The sequence below is a fragment of the Lingula anatina genome, chromosome 5 (genome assembly GCF_051362555.1).
Source record: "Lingula anatina isolate TDL-2025a chromosome 5, LinAna3.0, whole genome shotgun sequence".
NCBI lineage: Eukaryota > Metazoa > Brachiopoda > Lingulata > Lingulida > Lingulidae > Lingula > Lingula anatina.
The window spans coordinates 4,890,702-4,909,515 of NC_141771.1; the positions used below are offsets into that span (position 1 = coordinate 4,890,702).

The following is an 18,814-nucleotide window of genomic DNA, read 5'->3' on the forward strand; positions in this document are numbered from 1 at the left end:
TTACTGTAATTAGTTCTGGAGAGAGTGCCTTTTTTGTGCTCATTTTTGTTTCAAAGGGCTACAGGTATGAATTACATTATACCATGATGTGAGTAGGCAGCCTGTTTAGCCCTCTTTCTTTTCTTTATGTATTGAGGAGAGGGAGGGGGGATAATAATAATAATAATAATAATAATAATAATAATAATAATAATAATAATAACAACAAAAATAATAATTATAATAAATAAACAAATGAACAAAAATAAATAAATAAATAAAAAGACAACAGTGAATTACACCATATCCCCAACTTTTAACAAAGTTCATACCACATAAATGTGTCTATTTTAAGAACTCCTGCCTGTAAATAGCTGAGAGAATCAGTTAGTCTACCTTGCAGTAGTTATTTACTTCATGTGTACCACACAGTTGTGATCATCTAGCCAAATAGAAATACCCTCCCATCTATCCTCAAATACCGCCAAGGATCTCATCCAGTCTAGCTGGGAGTGAAGAAACCATTAGGTAACTTATCTGGTGATAAATTGAATAATCATAGGAACTTTTTCACCTGTTTGTTCCTGTCTCACAGATATAACCTGGGGATCCTCAAGCAGCTTTTTTTTCATAGAGGTTCTGCAATAAACTATTACATCCACAGGTTAATTTATCAAAGGATTATCCCAAAATTACCGCAGCAGTCTGGCGGCACCAAGTTACGCAGGTGACAGTGGCAATGAAGATGTTGTTTTGGTGTTCAAGAACGTCTCGCATTTTTCAGGTGTGAATCATCAGCAAAGGAAAGTATTATATTATCAGTATTGACGGATCGAGAGTGTCTTAATTTATTTGTTTGTTCTAAAACAAACCAATGCTCTACATCCTGGATTCTGCTTGGTTTTGGATTCTGGTTCCAGACATTTTACCTGGTCGTTTCCTTCTCTGTGATAGATGAATTGATTTGGTTGATCTCCGGAAGACAGTGCATTCATTAGACGTTATTGACACAACTGTGGATACCATTGAGCCCAATGCCACTTTCATTGCCAGACGAAAACATTATTGTGAAATAAAAAATTGATCGAGACCCTTGGCTGCTGCTATTAGGAATCTGGGTTCACGCCTCTGATCTGACATCATTAATTTGAACTAATGGACAGGTATTGCTGATAACGGAGCTTATTTTCGTTACAATAGTCTGTTGTGATTACTTCTATAGCATAACAAACACAGAGATATCTCAATTCCTTGAATTTCACAGCATCTATCACAGTAGGTATTAGGGAATCGATCCAGATCTTTCTTGTATTACTGTCAGTTTTTTTTTCTCTCCGGGAAATTGGTTTCTGCAGGAAGGGGAAAGAAGAGCTGGCCACTTGTTTTCTTTTCTACCTGGCACGTGAACTTTCTCTGAGCAGTTTATCAGTAACTTTGAAATGGAAGTCTGATCCAGTAACTTAATTTGGTCTGAGTAAGAGGGAGTGTCCTATTTTTCACCTGTATGGATGTTCAGATATATCTTGCACTCGGTTTATTTTTGTTTTGATTCAGGGAAACTTAAGTTGAGGAAACTGACTACGTTGAATAACGGTATAGTGCTGTGAGACATGATCTACAGATCTAAGACAGTTGACACTGATATTTATGTGATCTTCATACTTCGCTACATCATAAAAAGTAATAGGTTGGTGCTACAGTTGCCAGGTTAGAGAACTGCATTTTATTCAAAAGGACATACAAAAAAGAAAAGAAAAAAAAAAAAAAAAAAAAGAAAAAAAAAAGCTGGGATACTATATCAATAGATATATAGATTTTATGACACTACTGGGATTAGAAGAAATGGGTATAACTTTTAATCAAAACTTAAACTGTTGAGAAGCTATAGCACTTATTATTTGTGCAAATTTGTCCTGGACACAGACAAATAAAAACAAACTGATTAAATTGTAAAAAAAGACGTTTTTGAGTATGACCAGAGCTTAATTCATACTAAGCCAATCAAATTATAGTGTCTTTAAGCCTGTTAAGTTGCCATAGCAACACTAAAGATACCTGTAGTTAGAGGGTAGATTAGAAATGCAGTACAACGCAGGTTAAAAGCAGACTGTATATACATTGGCTCTGCGACTAGTGGATAGACAGGTACAGATACTGCTGCGAAGAGATCCATTTGATGCGTTTGTCTTTTTGTCGGCTTCTTGTGGTGTGAACTAGTCAGGTATACATGTCTTCATAAAGAAACATCCACAATGTACAATTTCTTGGTGCAAAATGGACTTGTGAAAAGCCAGAAGTTAGCCTACTTAAAAAACCTCAGTCTACCAAAAAGGCGCAGTGTATAACACTAAAAGACATACCTGTACCTGCTGCGACTAAACAAAAGGAGGATAATTTGATAGAGGAGACATTGATGAAAAAGGTTGCTGCGTGTTATTCAGGAGAAATAGCGAGTAGGGATTACTAGATTACTGACGAGGGCAAATGTCGATAATAAATAGAGGGCAAGATTTACGTTTATCAGCTTGATCGAATCTCGGGAGGATTTATGCATTATTCAACTGCAGAAAGAGTAAAAAATTCATTTATGCTCTCCATATTTTACTTGTCTTTAGTAGAGCACATCAGAGGACAAATTGGTTTCCATTCTATGAAAAAAGGGGATTTCAAGTTATTTACTTGAGAGAATATACCGGTATATGCACATGAGGGCAAATACAGTCTAAGTAAAGGGCACATGCATCTGAGAGATTTGAGATGATGTAACATTTATCCACCAAGACTAAAAACTGTGTAAATGAGAATTGATACAAAACAAGCTAAGTTCTGAAGGAATATATACTCACCATACGTTTCAGTCTGCAACATCAACAAAATGGAGGGTCACGAACACACAGGGCCTGGCGACCACTTTTGTAAATTTCACGCCAAAAAGATGGACCATCTGCAGGTGCCAGTCTACGATGGCGCCCCGCGCAGGATGTCGGCAGATATGAACATGTGGGATTTTAAGATGAGAACTCATTACAACAGACAGAGACACTCTGTGGTGAGTTGAAGAATTGTTTTTTGAATGCATGTGCACATTTTATTAACTCATTCAGTCCTATTGAGGAACCCCTACCTCGTCTTGATTGATGAAACACCTAAAGCCACCTGAAGTTAAAAGCCTATTCCAACCTTTTTTATGTACAGACACAGATGTGTCTGTACATATTGCCATCACCTGCGTCTGTCGTCGCCGTCATCCCCGATGGTGATGCCGATGCCGATGCCGATGCCGATGCCGATGCCGTGCACTTTCCTTGTAAACACGATAAGTGGAGGGCAGTTTTACTTTTTGGCTTTATATTTACAGAGCTGATGAATATTCATAAAACGCAGGTCAAGTTCGAAAATCAGCATGATCGGGCCATTTTTAAAGAAGTTATGCTGTTTTTTCACTTTTTAAGCATATATGCAACACTGTAAACATATTTCAAGGAAAACCAATAAGCCTGTTGTCATAAAACTCACAGGAGTAATCAATCTTACTAAAACGCTGGTCAAGTTCGAAAATCAGCATGATAGGGCTATTATTTTAGATGTTATGCTGTTTTTTCACATTTCCTCAGATTCAATTCTTAGGCATGTTAACAGTTTCATTATTTAATTTATAAGATACATAAAAGTTTTGTTTGACATTTCCTGCATCTTTACAACATTGTTAGTTGATTTTGTAAAAATGATGGTAAACTTGTTATCGTGTATTGTGTAATAAAGTGTCGAAAATGGAAATAAACTCATATCATTGCAGTTTGTCAGATTCAATCGTTCACTATGTTCAGAATCTCAGAATGGAAGAAATTGGACATTTAACACTGTTCTATTGATATTTTTCTCATCTCATCAATTTTCTTAGTTGATCATTTAAAAACAGCAGTGATCTGTTAATTTTGTTTTATGTTAAAAAATTGTTAAAAATGGGAAAAAAACATTTCAAAACAGTGCTGTCTTGTTTACATTTTGGCATTTTCAAGTTGTGGCTTTGAAGTTCTATGGGCCTGAAGACCTTTGCTAGTCACATTTTCTGAATATCCATGATACTAATATTTTATTATTGAAAGTTGTTGGTCATTATGCTGTTAAACATTATGTAATATTGCATCAAAATTTAAAGAAACCCCTATTTTGGGCACTGCTCCCATGATGACCATTTAAGAAAAACCATGTCACTTCAGAATCTCAGAATGGAAGAAATTGGACATTTAACACTGCTCTATTGATATTTTTCCCATCTCATCAATTTTCTTAGTTGATCATATAAAAAATGGCAATACACTGTTAATTTTGTTTTATGTTAAAAATAGTTAAAAATGGTAAAAAAAAACACATTTTAGAACATTGCTGTCTCGTTTACATTTTGGCAATTTCAAGTTGTGACTTTGAAGTTCCATGGGCCTGAAGACCTTTGTTAGTCACATTTTCTGAATATCCATTATACTAATATTTAATTATTAAAAATTGATGGTCATTATGCTGTTAAACATTATGTAATATTGCATCAAAATTTGAAAAAAAAAAACTATTTTGGGCACTGCTCCCATGATGACCTTTTAAGAAAAACCTTGTCACTTACTGTTCTCAAACAGTACAGTAAATATATATAGATATGTCTGTACATATTGCCATCACCTGCGTCTGTCGTTGCCATCATTGCCGTCACCGGCACTGCAAGCACTTTCATTGTAAACAGGATAAGTGGAAGGCAGTTTTACTTTTTGGCTTTATATTTACAGAGCTAATGAATATTCATAAAACGCAGGTCAGTTTCGAAAATCGGCATGATCGGGCCAGTATTTTAGTAGTTATGCTTTTTTTTCACTTTTCAGCACATATGCAACACTGTTAACACAATATAAGAAAAACAGATAGGCCAATTGTCATTAAACTCACAGGAGTGGTCAATCCTGCTAAGTTTCAAAAATGGAAATAAACTCATATCATTGCAGTTTGTCAGATTCAATCATTCACTATGTTCAGAATCTCAGAATGGAAGAAATTGAGCATTTAACACTGTTCTATTTATATTTTCCCCATCTCATCAATTTTTTTTAGTTGATCATATAAAAATGGAAGTACTATTTAAAAAATTGTTAAAAATGGAAAAAACCATTTCAGAACAGTGCTGTCTTGTTTACATTTTGGCATATTCAAGTTGTGACTTTGAAGTAACATTTTCTGAATATCCATGATACTAATATTTTATTATTAAAAATTGATGGTCATTATGCTGTTAACCATTATGTAATATTGCATCAGAATAGAAGAAAACACAATTTTGGGTGCTGCTACCATGATGACCATTATGGGAAAACCATGTTACTTATGATTGCCAAACTAAAGAAAAAAGAAACACAGGACTAAAATGCTGCCGGAGTTGGAAAAGCAGTCTAATTGGCTTCTTTTTCTGGAAGTTATACATTTTCAAAGTGTGAACTTGAACTCCCATGGGCCTGAGGCCTTATGCTTGTTACACATTTTACTTACATTGGTATTACCTGTTGAGCATAATTAAAATTTGATGTTGAATTTGCAGTTTAACATAATGTACTTTTGCATCAGAATTGACAGTAGCCTATTTTGTTATTTCCTGTTTTTTGTCTGTACATTTGACAGCTTTGCTGCCTTGTTATTACATCTCAATCCCTCTACATGCCCCTGTAGTTATTATTATGATTTGTACCCCTTCCAGCACTAGAAACATATAAGAACACTCATCAATTCCTTCAACCCGTACACGTGTGTGCATGTGCTTATGCTCACACACATGCACCCATTCATTCACGAACACATGCACTTTCTGACAAGCTTTCACATCTCCACTCCTCCACCTTTGGAAGTTTTATGTATTCTCCTTCCTTCCTTTCCATGTTACCTTGACAGGGCTCACTAATGACACTTTATTGGCACGTACTGTGTTTCAAATTAAAAATGTGTCTATCATGATTTTTGTGACAACTTTCATTCACTGATTAATTTCATTTTGCCTCATGGGCATAAACCAGCTTTTTAACTTGATTGAAGGAATACGGATTTATTTCAGGTCTTTCTGTATGATTTATGCATTTATTATTTAACATGCACTTGGAGTTGTGTTATATATTTTTCATCCTGTATTGAAGGCAAAAGTTTGATATGATAAAGACTATTTTTTCAGTGTGGTATAGTTGATAACATCACAGGTGAAGGTAAAGGTGGCTATGAAGTCTATGAGCCGAAGGTATTAATAGTTGACACAAAGTTTGCTGTTTGAGTGATAACAGCCCAGGGAATATGCGTATTTTATTCACCTATTTTGTTTCTTTATTTGTTATTAATTTCATTTATGCTGCTTGACTTGAAACTTGAGTATTTATCATAGATTTCTTTCACTTATGTCTGACATAAAGTTCTACTAGTTCTGCAGGTATTACTCAAAGTGTGAGAATGCTAATTGATATTTAAGTGGTTTAATTTTGCCTTGGTTCATGATTTTTTCACTGATCAGTATCAAAACTTAGGGCGCATTCAGATTCAAACATTTTACTAGCTGGGACTGTCCAACTCTTGGGGGATTCTCGCCAAAGTGCAATCAGTGGAATCAGCTTAATCAGCACACAATAGTTAATTACCACCTTGGAGTTTGAGGAGGCCTGACAGACAGTTAAGCTGAGTTCACTGATTGCACTTAAGCAAGAATCCTCTGCAGAGTTGGACTGGCACAGCTAGTGCAATGTGTGAATCTGAATACAGTTAATTGGTATTTATCAAGGATTCTTGCTGTTCCTCATGCAGCGCACCATTAAACAGGTAGACATTTATTAATGTCTTGCTCTCCTCGCCATTGTTATTTCTTGTTTAATGTATACGTATCAGAGAGCAACTGATAAGTTTCCCTACAGGGTGGTTGAGAACATGTTGTATATGGCTATGAATATTGCAGCATTGGGTATACCCATAGTGAAAGCTCGGGGCTCCGTAACTCGAAAGCATCATGAATTGCGGTAACGATATCAAAATTCGTTTTGAGGCTATTACATGGGGCAAGTAAATGCCGAGTTATGGAATAGGACGCTTGCGCTCGGCTGCAATTCGCGATGCTTTTCAGTTACGGAGCCCAGGGTTCCACATTGGCTGGGAATTCTATCAGAATCTTATGATATCTTTATCTGGAGTGTGGTTTAGGCATGTAGTCTATGCCATTCATTTTTAACTAGAAAATATAATTTTGATCTTATCAGCTAAATTGTTATTGGTTTTTGTTAAATCCTTTGCTGAAAGGTTGGTTACCATTTCCATTACCATTGATGACTGGTCTTATTATTAAGATTATTTTGTGACAATCCGAAACAGGCATGGAATGATTTTAGTTTGCCTGTTGCTGGATGTTGTTACTTTTGATTACTGGTCCAGGAATTTCGATCCTTAGGTGACTTTATTTTAAGACTTAATCTTTGTCAGTCTGTTATTTCTGTTTAAGCAGCTCAGTGAGAAACAGGTGAAGTGGTACTGTATTTGCTACCTGCTGCCGTCATGCCAGATAAAATTGGCAGAAACAAGATATTCACATCAACTCTCTAGACATGTGATAACAAGTTTTCTAGCTGCTGTAGCATGGAAACAGCTCAAACAGCTATTACCCAAACATTTTCCATGCCACTTATTCCAAATTTAATTTAATTAATATTGTTTTTTTTTTTTTCAAAATCATTCTGTTATAAGATGATCAAAATTGCTTCTTTTTCTATTACATCTTTTACAAAACTTTTGAAAAAAAACATTATCCAGTGTTGGGAAGTGTAAATTTTCGGATCTGTTCATAGTGTAATGAAACAAATTTTTAACAATCGTTATCAAAGTAATTCCTATCATTATGGGCCATAAAGACCCCCATGGGAGCGTCCGGTAAATATTTGGGCGTTTGTAACAATTGATTGATTCATGTGACTGGAACCATTACCCTCGTCAGCACTGTGGCCAATAATTCTGGCGAGTTACACAACATGAGCAGGACGACCTTGCGGAACAGAAGTAACGTTCTGGTGCTAACAACGTCTTTACGAGCTTACCTATACCCCTTCCCCTTTCATAGGTGAGAACGATAAAATTATCTCCTTACACAGAGCCCACCTCACGCTGGGTGAAGATACCACGGAAGAGACACAGAGGATACTACTCGTTCGAGGTACCGATTGAGGGAGTTTCTACTCCCTCTGGCAGGTTCACTGGGGCGGTTGGTCGAATCTGATGGGACAAGGCTACGCTCGAGGCTCCGATTGAGAAAGTTTCTACTTTCTCTGGCAGGTTCACTGGGGCGGTTGATTGTTGGTTAGTTAGAAAGAGTGATACGTTGGCAGGAGTACCAACGACAGGGAAAATCTCCGTCAGATTCTCCCGACAGGCTTTGAGTAGCAACGAAGGCCTGAGTTACGTTGGCTGGGGCACCAACGACGAGGGAAATATCTCCCGTGTAGAGTAGGCAGACCTTAGGCAGGAGGTCGATTAGGACAAGCGATACGTTGGCTGGGGGCACCAACGTTAAGGGATATCTCAGTCAGATTATCCCGACAGGGTCAGCGTAGCTACGGGACCCTAGGTTACCGTCGGCAGGAATAATTCCGAAGTGAAGCTCACCAGTACCAGTACGATGTTAACCGATGCCTACACCTCCTAGGATTATTGACTTTACCTAGTAGCACCCTGGATTATGCATTTACATTAAACTCTTCATCAGTATCATTTGAATTATATCTGGACACATTGAACTTTTTCTTTTATTGCCTCCTTACAAACTTCGTTGGATTTAAATAAAACTGTTTATTGACAAAAAGAACTGTTTCTTGGGATTGAACTTTTATTAGCACGCTACCTTTAGACTCAAAAACCGCTACAAATTTGGTGGCAGCGGTGGGATTCAAAAGTTGTCACGTCCTCTAAGAATTATGGCAGATGAAACTAGGATATACGACCACTCAAGACAATGGGACAGTGCTTTTGGGAGTTGTAATCCATGTTTGAGCCCGGTGTTGGATGATACTCCGCTCTTTGCAGACCCGAGGAGAAGACTGGAGTTTGAAACTCCCTGCAACACTAATCCCTTTATTACTGTTAACACCAATCCATTCCTGGACGACGATCATTTCATCAACCCCAAGGAGGGGACATTTTGCTCGAGAATGTCAAGTACTGAATGTAAAACCAGTCACTCCACCCCGTAGGAATGTCCAGTGCTTTAACTGTGGAGGATTTGGACATGTGGCCAGAAATTGTGTACCAGTAAAAGTTGGACCCCCACCAGCACCTAGAAGAGCAGAGGCAGTCAGTGCGAATCAGTTAAACTAGCGGCGGTTGGAGAAGAGAGGCATCGGCCAACCGTGGAGAACAGTAAGACCTCTCGACAAGATGATTCCATATTCCTTCATGTAAGTTTGTTTGGGAGGAATTGTTCATTTTTGGTGGATACCGGATCAGATCTTACAATTATTGCAGAGCGTGTGTTTTTACAGTTTCCAAAAGGAGAAAGGCCAAGTGTTAGGCCCTCAACAAAGCAGATACAGGGAATTACGGGTACCTTCATGGACTTGAAAGGTGAGACAACTGTCCCCATGTCTATAAATAACCACAAGTTTGATATCCCAGTCATTGTTGCCGATGTACCTTGGGAAGGTATACTTGGAATGAACGTGTTGAGACAATTACGCTGTACAATTAATTTGCAAAAACTAACTGTGACCATTGGCGAAGGGGATAGGGAGGAAATTCCGCTGATAACTGCTGAAAGAAATGGTTATCGTTGTTGCCGTGTCTCATTCAAAGAAGATACAGTTATACCCCCAAAGTCGGAGATGGTTATTACCGGACAGCTGCATAAATCTGGTCCCACACTCACTGAGGGTATTACAGAGTCAAGATTGAAGAATAATGTACACGCGTCAGTTGCTTATGCGTTGGTTGATCTCCGTGGGACGTCTGTTCCCCTGCGCATCATGAATAAGGGTGAATATCCTCTTAAACTTGGACGTGGAACTGTAGCAGCTTTGATAAAACCAGACGTAGCCAGTGTCATTGGGAACGAAGGACAGGTCGACCAGGCTGATGCTGAGACTACTGACCAAAGTTTACCGGCTCATATGGAACCTCTATGGGACAAAATTAAAGTAAACCTTAACCCGACAGAGGCGGAGAAAGTAGCCAGAGTACTCCGTGAAAATAGCGATGTGTTTGCAAAGGATTCAAATGATCTTGGGAAAACTGGACTGATAAAACATACAATAAACACTGGTAACAGTCATCCAATCCGCCAGCCAGCAAGAAGAATTCCAATACATCGGGTAAAGGAAGCAGACGATGAACTAGAGAAGATGTTGTCCCAAGGTTTGGTTGAACCTTCAAGCAGTGCCTGGGCTTCACCGATAGTGTTGGTTACCAAAAAGGACGGTTCCATCAGGTTCTGCATAGATTACCGTCGGCTGAATGATGTTACACAGAAAGATGCATATCCACTGCCTCGTATAGATGAAACGTTAGACACCTTGTACGGCGCTAAGTGGTTCTCCACACTAGACCTCATGAGCGGCTATCATCAAGTTGAGATGAGTCCAGCAGACAAGCACAAGACGGCATTCTGCACACGTCAGGGTCTTTTCCAGTTCAAGGTTATGCCATTTGGATTATGTAATGCCCCCGCGACCTTTGAACGGCTCATGGCGTTAATCTTGGCGGGCCTCCATTGGAAAACCTGTTTAATTTACTTGGATGATGTCATCATCTTTGGAAGTACAGTAGAGCAACACCTAGAACGTCTTCAAACCGTCCTTCAGCGCCTACGACAAGCAGGACTTAAACTCAAGCCATCTAAATGCTCCCTGTTCCAAAAAGAGGTTGAGTACCTTGGACACATAGTCTCCGAACGAGGGGTAGAAACTGACCCAAACAAGACAAGAGCAGTGGTGGATTGGCCGACTCCAAACAATGTGTCAGATGTTAGAAGTTTCCTGGGCCTCTGTTCCTATTACCGACGGTTTGTTAGAAATTTTACCAACATCGCCAGTCCCCTACATCGTCTTACTGAGAAGGATCAGCCGTTCATTTGGGGAGAAGACCAAGTATGTGCCTTTCAGAAGCTTAAATCTGCGCTCAGCACACCCCCAGTGCTGGCATTTCCAAATGCACAAGCCCAGTTTATCTTAGACACTGATGCCAGCCACCGTGGGATTGGAGCGGTGCTTAGTCAAGTTCAGGATGGCCATGAACGAGTCATAGCGTACGCAAGCAAGTCGCTTAGTAAGCCAGAGACAAGATACTGTGTAACCAGGAAAGAACTCTTGGCAGTGGTGCATTTTGTAAAGTACTTTCGGCATTATCTTTATGGAAGACATTTTCTTATCCGCACAGACCATGGGTCATTAAGGTGGCTTATGAACTTTAAGGATCCTGAGGGGCAATGGGCCCGGTGGTTGCAGGTGTTGGGAGAGTATGACTATACCATAGAGCATCGTCCTGGAACCAAGCATGCCAATGCTGATAGTCTTAGCCGGAGGCCCTGTAATCAATGTGGAGGGCAGTGTGAAGAAGAACCGACTGTTGTTAAAGGAAAATCAATTAAATGCTGTGCTTTTACCCCAGCAAGTGACTGGGTACAACCCCTCTCACCTGAGGAAATTCTATCTCTTCAATTGAAAGACCCTGTGCTAGGGAAGTTGATTGCCTGGAAGGAAAATGATAGTCGTCCAGGTGCAGATGAAATTGCATCAGAATGTTCTACCCTGAAGAAATTTGTGAGCCAGTGGGATCATTTGTGTTTAAAGAATGGTGTTCTATACCGTCGATGGCAAATGCATGGACACCCAGTGATACAACTAATTGCTCCTAAACCGCTGAGAAAGGATCTTTTTCAACAAATTCATGCACACCCCACAGGTGGCCACTTGGGACTTAACCGGATGATGAAGGCTCTCAAACAACGATGCTACTGGCCGTACATGAAGGTGGACGTGAGATTATGGATAAAACAATGTCACACATGTGGAGCTACCAAAAATCCACCAAGAAGAGTAAAAGCAAAATTAGGCCAGCTTCCAGTGGGTTGCACTTTGGAACGAATTGCTATTGACATAAAAGGACCACTGCATATCACTGATAGAGGTAACCGGTACATTATGGTTGTTAGCGATTACTTTACCAAATGGACAGAGGCATATCCGATCCCTGACCAGGAGTCGCGCACCATAGCTGAAAAGCTTGTTGAGGAGTTTATCTGCCGGTTTGGAGTTCCATATCAGATTCATACCGACCGTGGCAGGAATTTTGAGTCAAATTTGATTGCTGATGTATGCTCCCTTCTGCACATACGGAAGACAAGAACCACACCATTCAGGCCTCAGAGTGACGGACTGGTAGAGCGATTTAACCGGACTATCGGGGTGATGTTGAAAGCATTTACTTCAGAACACCAGAGAGACTGGGACGAGTATCTCCCATACCTGCTTCTAGCTTATCGTTCCACCGTGCATGAAAGCACTGATATGACACCTAACATGCTTATGTTAGGTCGAGAAGTTACTATGCCGGTCGACCTGACCCTGCCATCCACTATCGATGAGGAAGATCAGGACTTAACCGAATATGCTTGGAAACTGAAAGAGAGGATGGTATCTTCCTTTGAAACAGCCCGCATCCATTTGAGACAGGCAGCAAAAAGGCAGAAAAAGTACTATGACCGCACGGCCCGTGAGGAGAACCATAGTCCCGGTGACTTTGTTTGGCTTTATTGTCCCAACAGAAAGAAAGGACTGTCACCCAAGTTACAGTGTCAGTGGCAAGGCCCGTTTACAGTCACACATAGAATTAGCGACGCTGTATACAAAGTTCAGAAAGGGCCACATTCTAAGAGCCAGACAGTGCATGGCGATCGACTGAAGAAGTATTACGGCACCCAGGTCCAAGCATGGTTTCACCCCAAGGAAGAGTTCCAAGATTCCGGCGCTGATTTTACGGTATCATCTTCACCCACCGAGGAGATCCTTGACATAGAACCAACATCTGAAGAAGACGCAGCCGTGAAAAGTACTGCAGAAGAAATTAGACTGTCGCAAAATACCGACAATGACATGTCGGTATCTTCCTCACCCCCGGAGATGCCAGTGGAAGAGGAACTCCCGTCTAGCGAAGGTATCAGTAGACGGCCACAGCGAAGAAGAAAAACACCGCCTTGGTTGAAAGATTTTATTTAAATTGTTAGAACTGTTTTATTTCACTGATTTTAATGGACTCGAGGACGAGTCCTGCGAGAGGAGGGGGCATTGTAATGAAACAAATTTTTAACAATCGTTATCAAAGTAATTCCTATCATTATGGGCCATAAAGACCCCCATGGGAGCGTCCGGTAAATATTTGGGCGTTTGTAACAATTGATTGATTCATGTGACTGGAACCATTACCCTCGTCAGCACTGTGGCCAATAATTCTGGCGAGTTACACAACATGAGCAGGACGACCTTGCGGAACAGAAGTAACGTTCTGGTGCTAACAACGTCTTTACGAGCTTACCTATACCCCTTCCCCTTTCATAGGTGAGAACGATAAAATTATCTCCTTACACAGAGCCCACCTCACGCTGGGTGAAGATACCACGGAAGAGACACAGAGGATACTACTCGTTCGAGGTACCGATTGAGGGAGTTTCTACTCCCTCTGGCAGGTTCACTGGGGCGGTTGGTCGAATCTGATGGGACAAGGCTACGCTCGAGGCTCCGATTGAGAAAGTTTCTACTTTCTCTGGCAGGTTCACTGGGGCGGTTGATTGTTGGTTAGTTAGAAAGAGTGATACGTTGGCAGGAGTACCAACGACAGGGAAAATCTCCGTCAGATTCTCCCGACAGGCTTTGAGTAGCAACGAAGGCCTGAGTTACGTTGGCTGGGGCACCAACGACGAGGGAAATATCTCCCGTGTAGAGTAGGCAGACCTTAGGCAGGAGGTCGATTAGGACAAGCGATACGTTGGCTGGGGGCACCAACGTTAAGGGATATCTCAGTCAGATTATCCCGACAGGGTCAGCGTAGCTACGGGACCCTAGGTTACCGTCGGCAGGAATAATTCCGAAGTGAAGCTCACCAGTACCAGTACGATGTTAACCGATGCCTACACCTCCTAGGATTATTGACTTTACCTAGTAGCACCCTGGATTATGCATTTACATTAAACTCTTCATCAGTATCATTTGAATTATATCTGGACACATTGAACTTTTTCTTTTATTGCCTCCTTACAAACTTCGTTGGATTTAAATAAAACTGTTTATTGACAAAAAGAACTGTTTCTTGGGATTGAACTTTTATTAGCACGCTACCTTTAGACTCAAAAACCGCTACAATAGTTTTCGAGAAATTATATTATCTTCATTTGTTAGTGCCTGGTCTGAGTTTTGGCTGATTTGGATGAGGAATTGATAGCAAGTGATAAGGATGGGAAATAGTAAGGGTGGGTGGTTGGGGGTGGGGGGGGGGGGGGGGGGTAATGGGTAATATATGGATAAGAAAGGGTGATTAAATGATCAGAACCCTAGAACCAAGTTCATCTGACTTGTGAAATGACCTGTAAACCTCAGCTCATCAATGGCTTCTCCAACACAATGACAGATAAAAATCAAGAGCATCTCTAACACAATGATGAAATTTGAATACAAGTAAACAACTTCTCTAAAACAATGATTTTATAGCTTTAGAGAAGTATTACAAAACTGTGTAGATCTTGAATCTGTTTACTCTTTATACATATGTAGGGTCAGCTGGTGCACATTTCAAAAGGCATAGCATGCTTACTTGTAATGCAGCCATGCACTGACCTGGTGACCTTGATCTCTGACCTAGGTCATGTCAACACTAGTGGAGTGGATTATATAATCACTGTGTACTTGAAGCAGTCAGTGATTTGTTTATTGGAAAATAAAGCAAATTGATTTTGTTGCATTTAGGACTAGGTTTATGCACACTAACAGAGAGAGAGAGAGAGAGAGAGAGAGAGAGAGAGAGAGAGAGAATTAAGCTTATAAAAGAGCTATAAGTGACCTTATGTGTCAGTGTTGTGGAGTCTTTCAACTTTCACATTCAGATTATTTTCTGTTCTCAAAGTAAACAGTGAAGAGGAGAGATAAGAAGTTGTTACCTTTCAATTAATTCATTGAGGTGGAGGTCTTCTTGAAGAATTTATGGCCCCAGTGATGGATTAAGAATCATAATTAAAGGCACTAAAATATACTGTAGTTGTTTATTTTGATGGTGCAAGTACATTAACGTACCAGTAGCTGGGTCAAGAGCATAGCGGTCAATGTACCAGGAACAGACAGGACACAGTGAAATTTAAGTGAAGGCTGCTGAGAGAGAGAGAGAGAGAGTGAGAGAGAGAGAGAGAGAGAAAGAGAGAGAGAGAGAGAGAGAGAGGGTTATCACATGCAGGAATTTAAATGGAACATATCTCCAGTCAGTTGAATGGTGGATTGCCTGCAAGTTTGTTGCACTGACCTACATGTAGAACTCTGGAATTATCGATGAACAATGTATAGGAGCCAGCTTTAAATTGAAAGCCTAGAAGGAAATACAACAATGCACATGTGCTTAATGGCTTGAGTAGTGTACTGTGTACATCAGAAAGTGTACTGAGTCTAGTCAGGACATGTTTTTGTGAAGCTTCATGGAGAGGGTTGAAATATTTTGTTATTCGATCTAACCATCACAGGGTCATTATAAACACAAGCTGCATGGGCCAGTCAGACCTAGATTTGTATATACTTTTGATGTGTTAAAGTAACAGATCTTGACCCATTTTCACCTGCCTTAGAGAGCAGGTGTGTTTTGCTGTAGTACCAGTGAACTACAGTATGGTGCCACAGGGGATGTGGTTTCCATCATTTTGTATGAGAAAACCTGAAATGATGACAACTGGCACAAAAGGGTATAATACAGCTACAGTAGGCTCAGGCAGTTTATATAGCCACTTCCAGTGACATGTCCATCCTCTTTGTGAATAACTCACTTGGACATTTGTAAACATAGGGGATAAGAGACTTCCATAAAGAGGCTCTGATTCAGGATTGGTGCAGAGGTGCATTGGATTTATTATTGTCTTTAGTACATTGTGAAACTCATCTTATGGTACCCTATATATCAACCATGGATATAGGTTTTCTGAAAGGGTCCTTCCAAACTACTACCATAGGAGTTCCATAGCCATAGAATTATCTTCAGTAAGCAGCTGGGATTTTATGTATAAACACGCACAGAGAAACAAATGCCAGTGGGATTTCTCTTGATATGATTACTGAAAAGAACTGCGTTTTCTAGATGGGTTTAATAGATACATGTACTTCATTGCCAGGACTTTGCCACTAACTGTAAACAAGCTCTTCATTGCAAAGTTCATTCAAGGACTGCCTCATATAGCACTGCTTTACTTGTGGTCACATTGAAGAGACCACTAGACTTTGGGAGCATGGGTTAATGCAAGTTTCAGGGAACATGGATTAATGCGAATTTCAGGGAGCATGTGTCAATGCATAATTCTGGGAGCATGAATTAATGCACATTACCAAGAATATGCATAAATGCATATTTCTGAATGAGTTGTGGTGGCTTGAAGTGGTATAGCACATACACCATAAGCATATTGTGGGATTATTTTGTGACTAGGATTTCTTACCACAAGGAGCCAGTCTAATCCTCCTCTTGTCCCGCCTGCTGCAATAGTAATCAAGATAATGCACCTTCTGTTATGTAATTAGACAAACTGCCAAGTTAGATAATTACAAGCTTGCTGGGCCCAAGTTGACTGGAAACACAACACGGCTGGAGTTAGACACTGCCTCAACTTGACATGAAAACAAATGTATAAATCCCACTGGTGCAAATCACTCTTGAAACTTTGCGATCGCTATATCCTCTAGCTTGCATACATAATATGTATATTCCATTGATTATTATTAGGCTTAAAGTACACTGCCATATCTATAGAACACTTCAAGCCTTTCTTTAAGACTGCTATAGCTATCTCTAGAAATAAAATGAACATGTATTCACCAAAAATGATGATGTCCATGAAAAGAAAATTTTCTCAGTTGAGTGTCACAAATGAAGAGTCGGAGCCTGATGAAGACGTGGATGTTGAAATGACAGAGGTGAAGAATCAGGTATAGTTTTATGTCCATTTTTCAATGCCCCTCATATGGTGGATAAAGAATGTACACTGCTGTTTATGCAAACATGAATTGCTATATATTTCGCCAATATTTATTTATTGCAGATAAATCCATTAAAAGCATGTAAATATTTCAGCACCATGATAAAGTTTCAGATACTGCATGGATTATATATGAAGTGCATATTTGTGAAATTTCCAAATTATTTTATGCATACCGAGGTGTTTTGTTGGCGACATTTACAGGTTTTACAGTTCATATTTATATATTCCTCTGTCTTTGGACCGCTCCCCTTCTTTAACACCCCTCCCCCCTCATATCACCCCAACAACAATAACAACAACAACAACAACACAATTTTGCTGTAGTGTACAGTGATTATACACTGTGTATAGAGTGAAGAGACCCATTATAGATGTATGATAGCTTAGAATCGGCTCATTCACGTCCTGATAAGACATCTTCAATGTTTACCTGGGTCTAGTGTATCACAGCAATATTTGACATGTATATACTAGTACACACACTGATAGCAGCATCAAAGGGTTTTTTTTCATCTGGAAATAGGTCACCCAGGGCATTGACCTAGATTTCTGCCTTAGACAGAAGGCTGGCTGAAGTTAACATGTGTGCTGTAAATTTATTGGATTTTCATATAATGGTGTTTACTGTGTTAACATTTCTGAAAATGTGAAATAATAATAATAATGAAGATGAGGATGATTGATGCAGAGCTTTAGCAAAATACCAGTATGTAGTTACAGACCTGCAAAACAAAAATAGATTAAGGAAAAAATGTTAAGAAGAATAAAAGGATGAAAAGAAATGTGAAAGGTATCAGTTTTAATCAAGGCAAACAGCTGTACATATTGAACCCCAGCTAAGGTTAATGTTGTGACATTTCTTCAATGGTGTACTCAGTACTACATATATTGTAAAACGTATCTCATATTATTATGGCTAAAACATTAATTGCTTTGATTTACTTCCTAACATGAAATTTGGATAACACTTTATAGGTAATCAAAAGCAAAAATCAATACGTAATACATGCTTTGAAGGGCAACAGCATTTTTTTCTGAACAAGAGACAAATATGTAGGGAGGTTGGGAGGGGGCGTGGGAGGTTTGCAAAGTGAATGTTTCAGAGGATTGTGTTAGGTGAGCTTGATTGTTGTGAAAGCTAAGCATTCACACCTGTATTGTGATTGATATTGGATGTGATGGCAGCAATGAGACAACATTGTGGCTTTGAACATAACTTCATTTCATTGAATTACTGGTACCTTTTACTGGAATTGTATATATCTGTATGTAATTGCGTTGCTTACTTGAAATTTATTTACTGCATTATGGTTAAACATTGATAGCTTTCAGTGTCAATAGATACTTATACATTGATAATTAAGAATTTGGGTGCATGGAAAGATACAAGTGGTGAATTAAGTTGGTCCACATTTGAAAGGTGTCCCCAGGGTTTCAGATGTCTTACCCACAGGGTAATGCCTTACAAATCTGCTCAAACCCACAACAGAGAAGAGCACTTGGTTACTCAGTAATGATATTTGTCAGTTTTAGACTATTGCACAAAATGTTGAGAATACGGTAAAGTTTTGAAAATTTCGT

General features: G+C 39.5%; 1 protein-coding gene across 3 annotated transcripts in view; it reads left to right on the plus strand.

The window, feature by feature from the left end:
* The window catches only part of LOC106170538 (uncharacterized), a 192,248-nt gene that overhangs the window by 37,560 nt on the left and 135,874 nt on the right, over nt 1–18,814 (plus strand). For 2 of the 3 annotated variants that reach the window (XM_087012703.1, XM_087012702.1), the window contains exon 2: nt 2,838–3,028. The exons of the other annotated variant lie outside the window; for it this stretch is intronic. In XM_087012703.1, coding sequence (XP_086868829.1) covers nt 2,855–3,028 — 174 coding nt within the window. In that variant the 5' untranslated portion in view covers nt 2,838–2,854. The remainder of the gene's footprint in view (nt 1–2,837; nt 3,029–18,814) is intronic. 3 annotated transcript variants of the gene reach the window in all.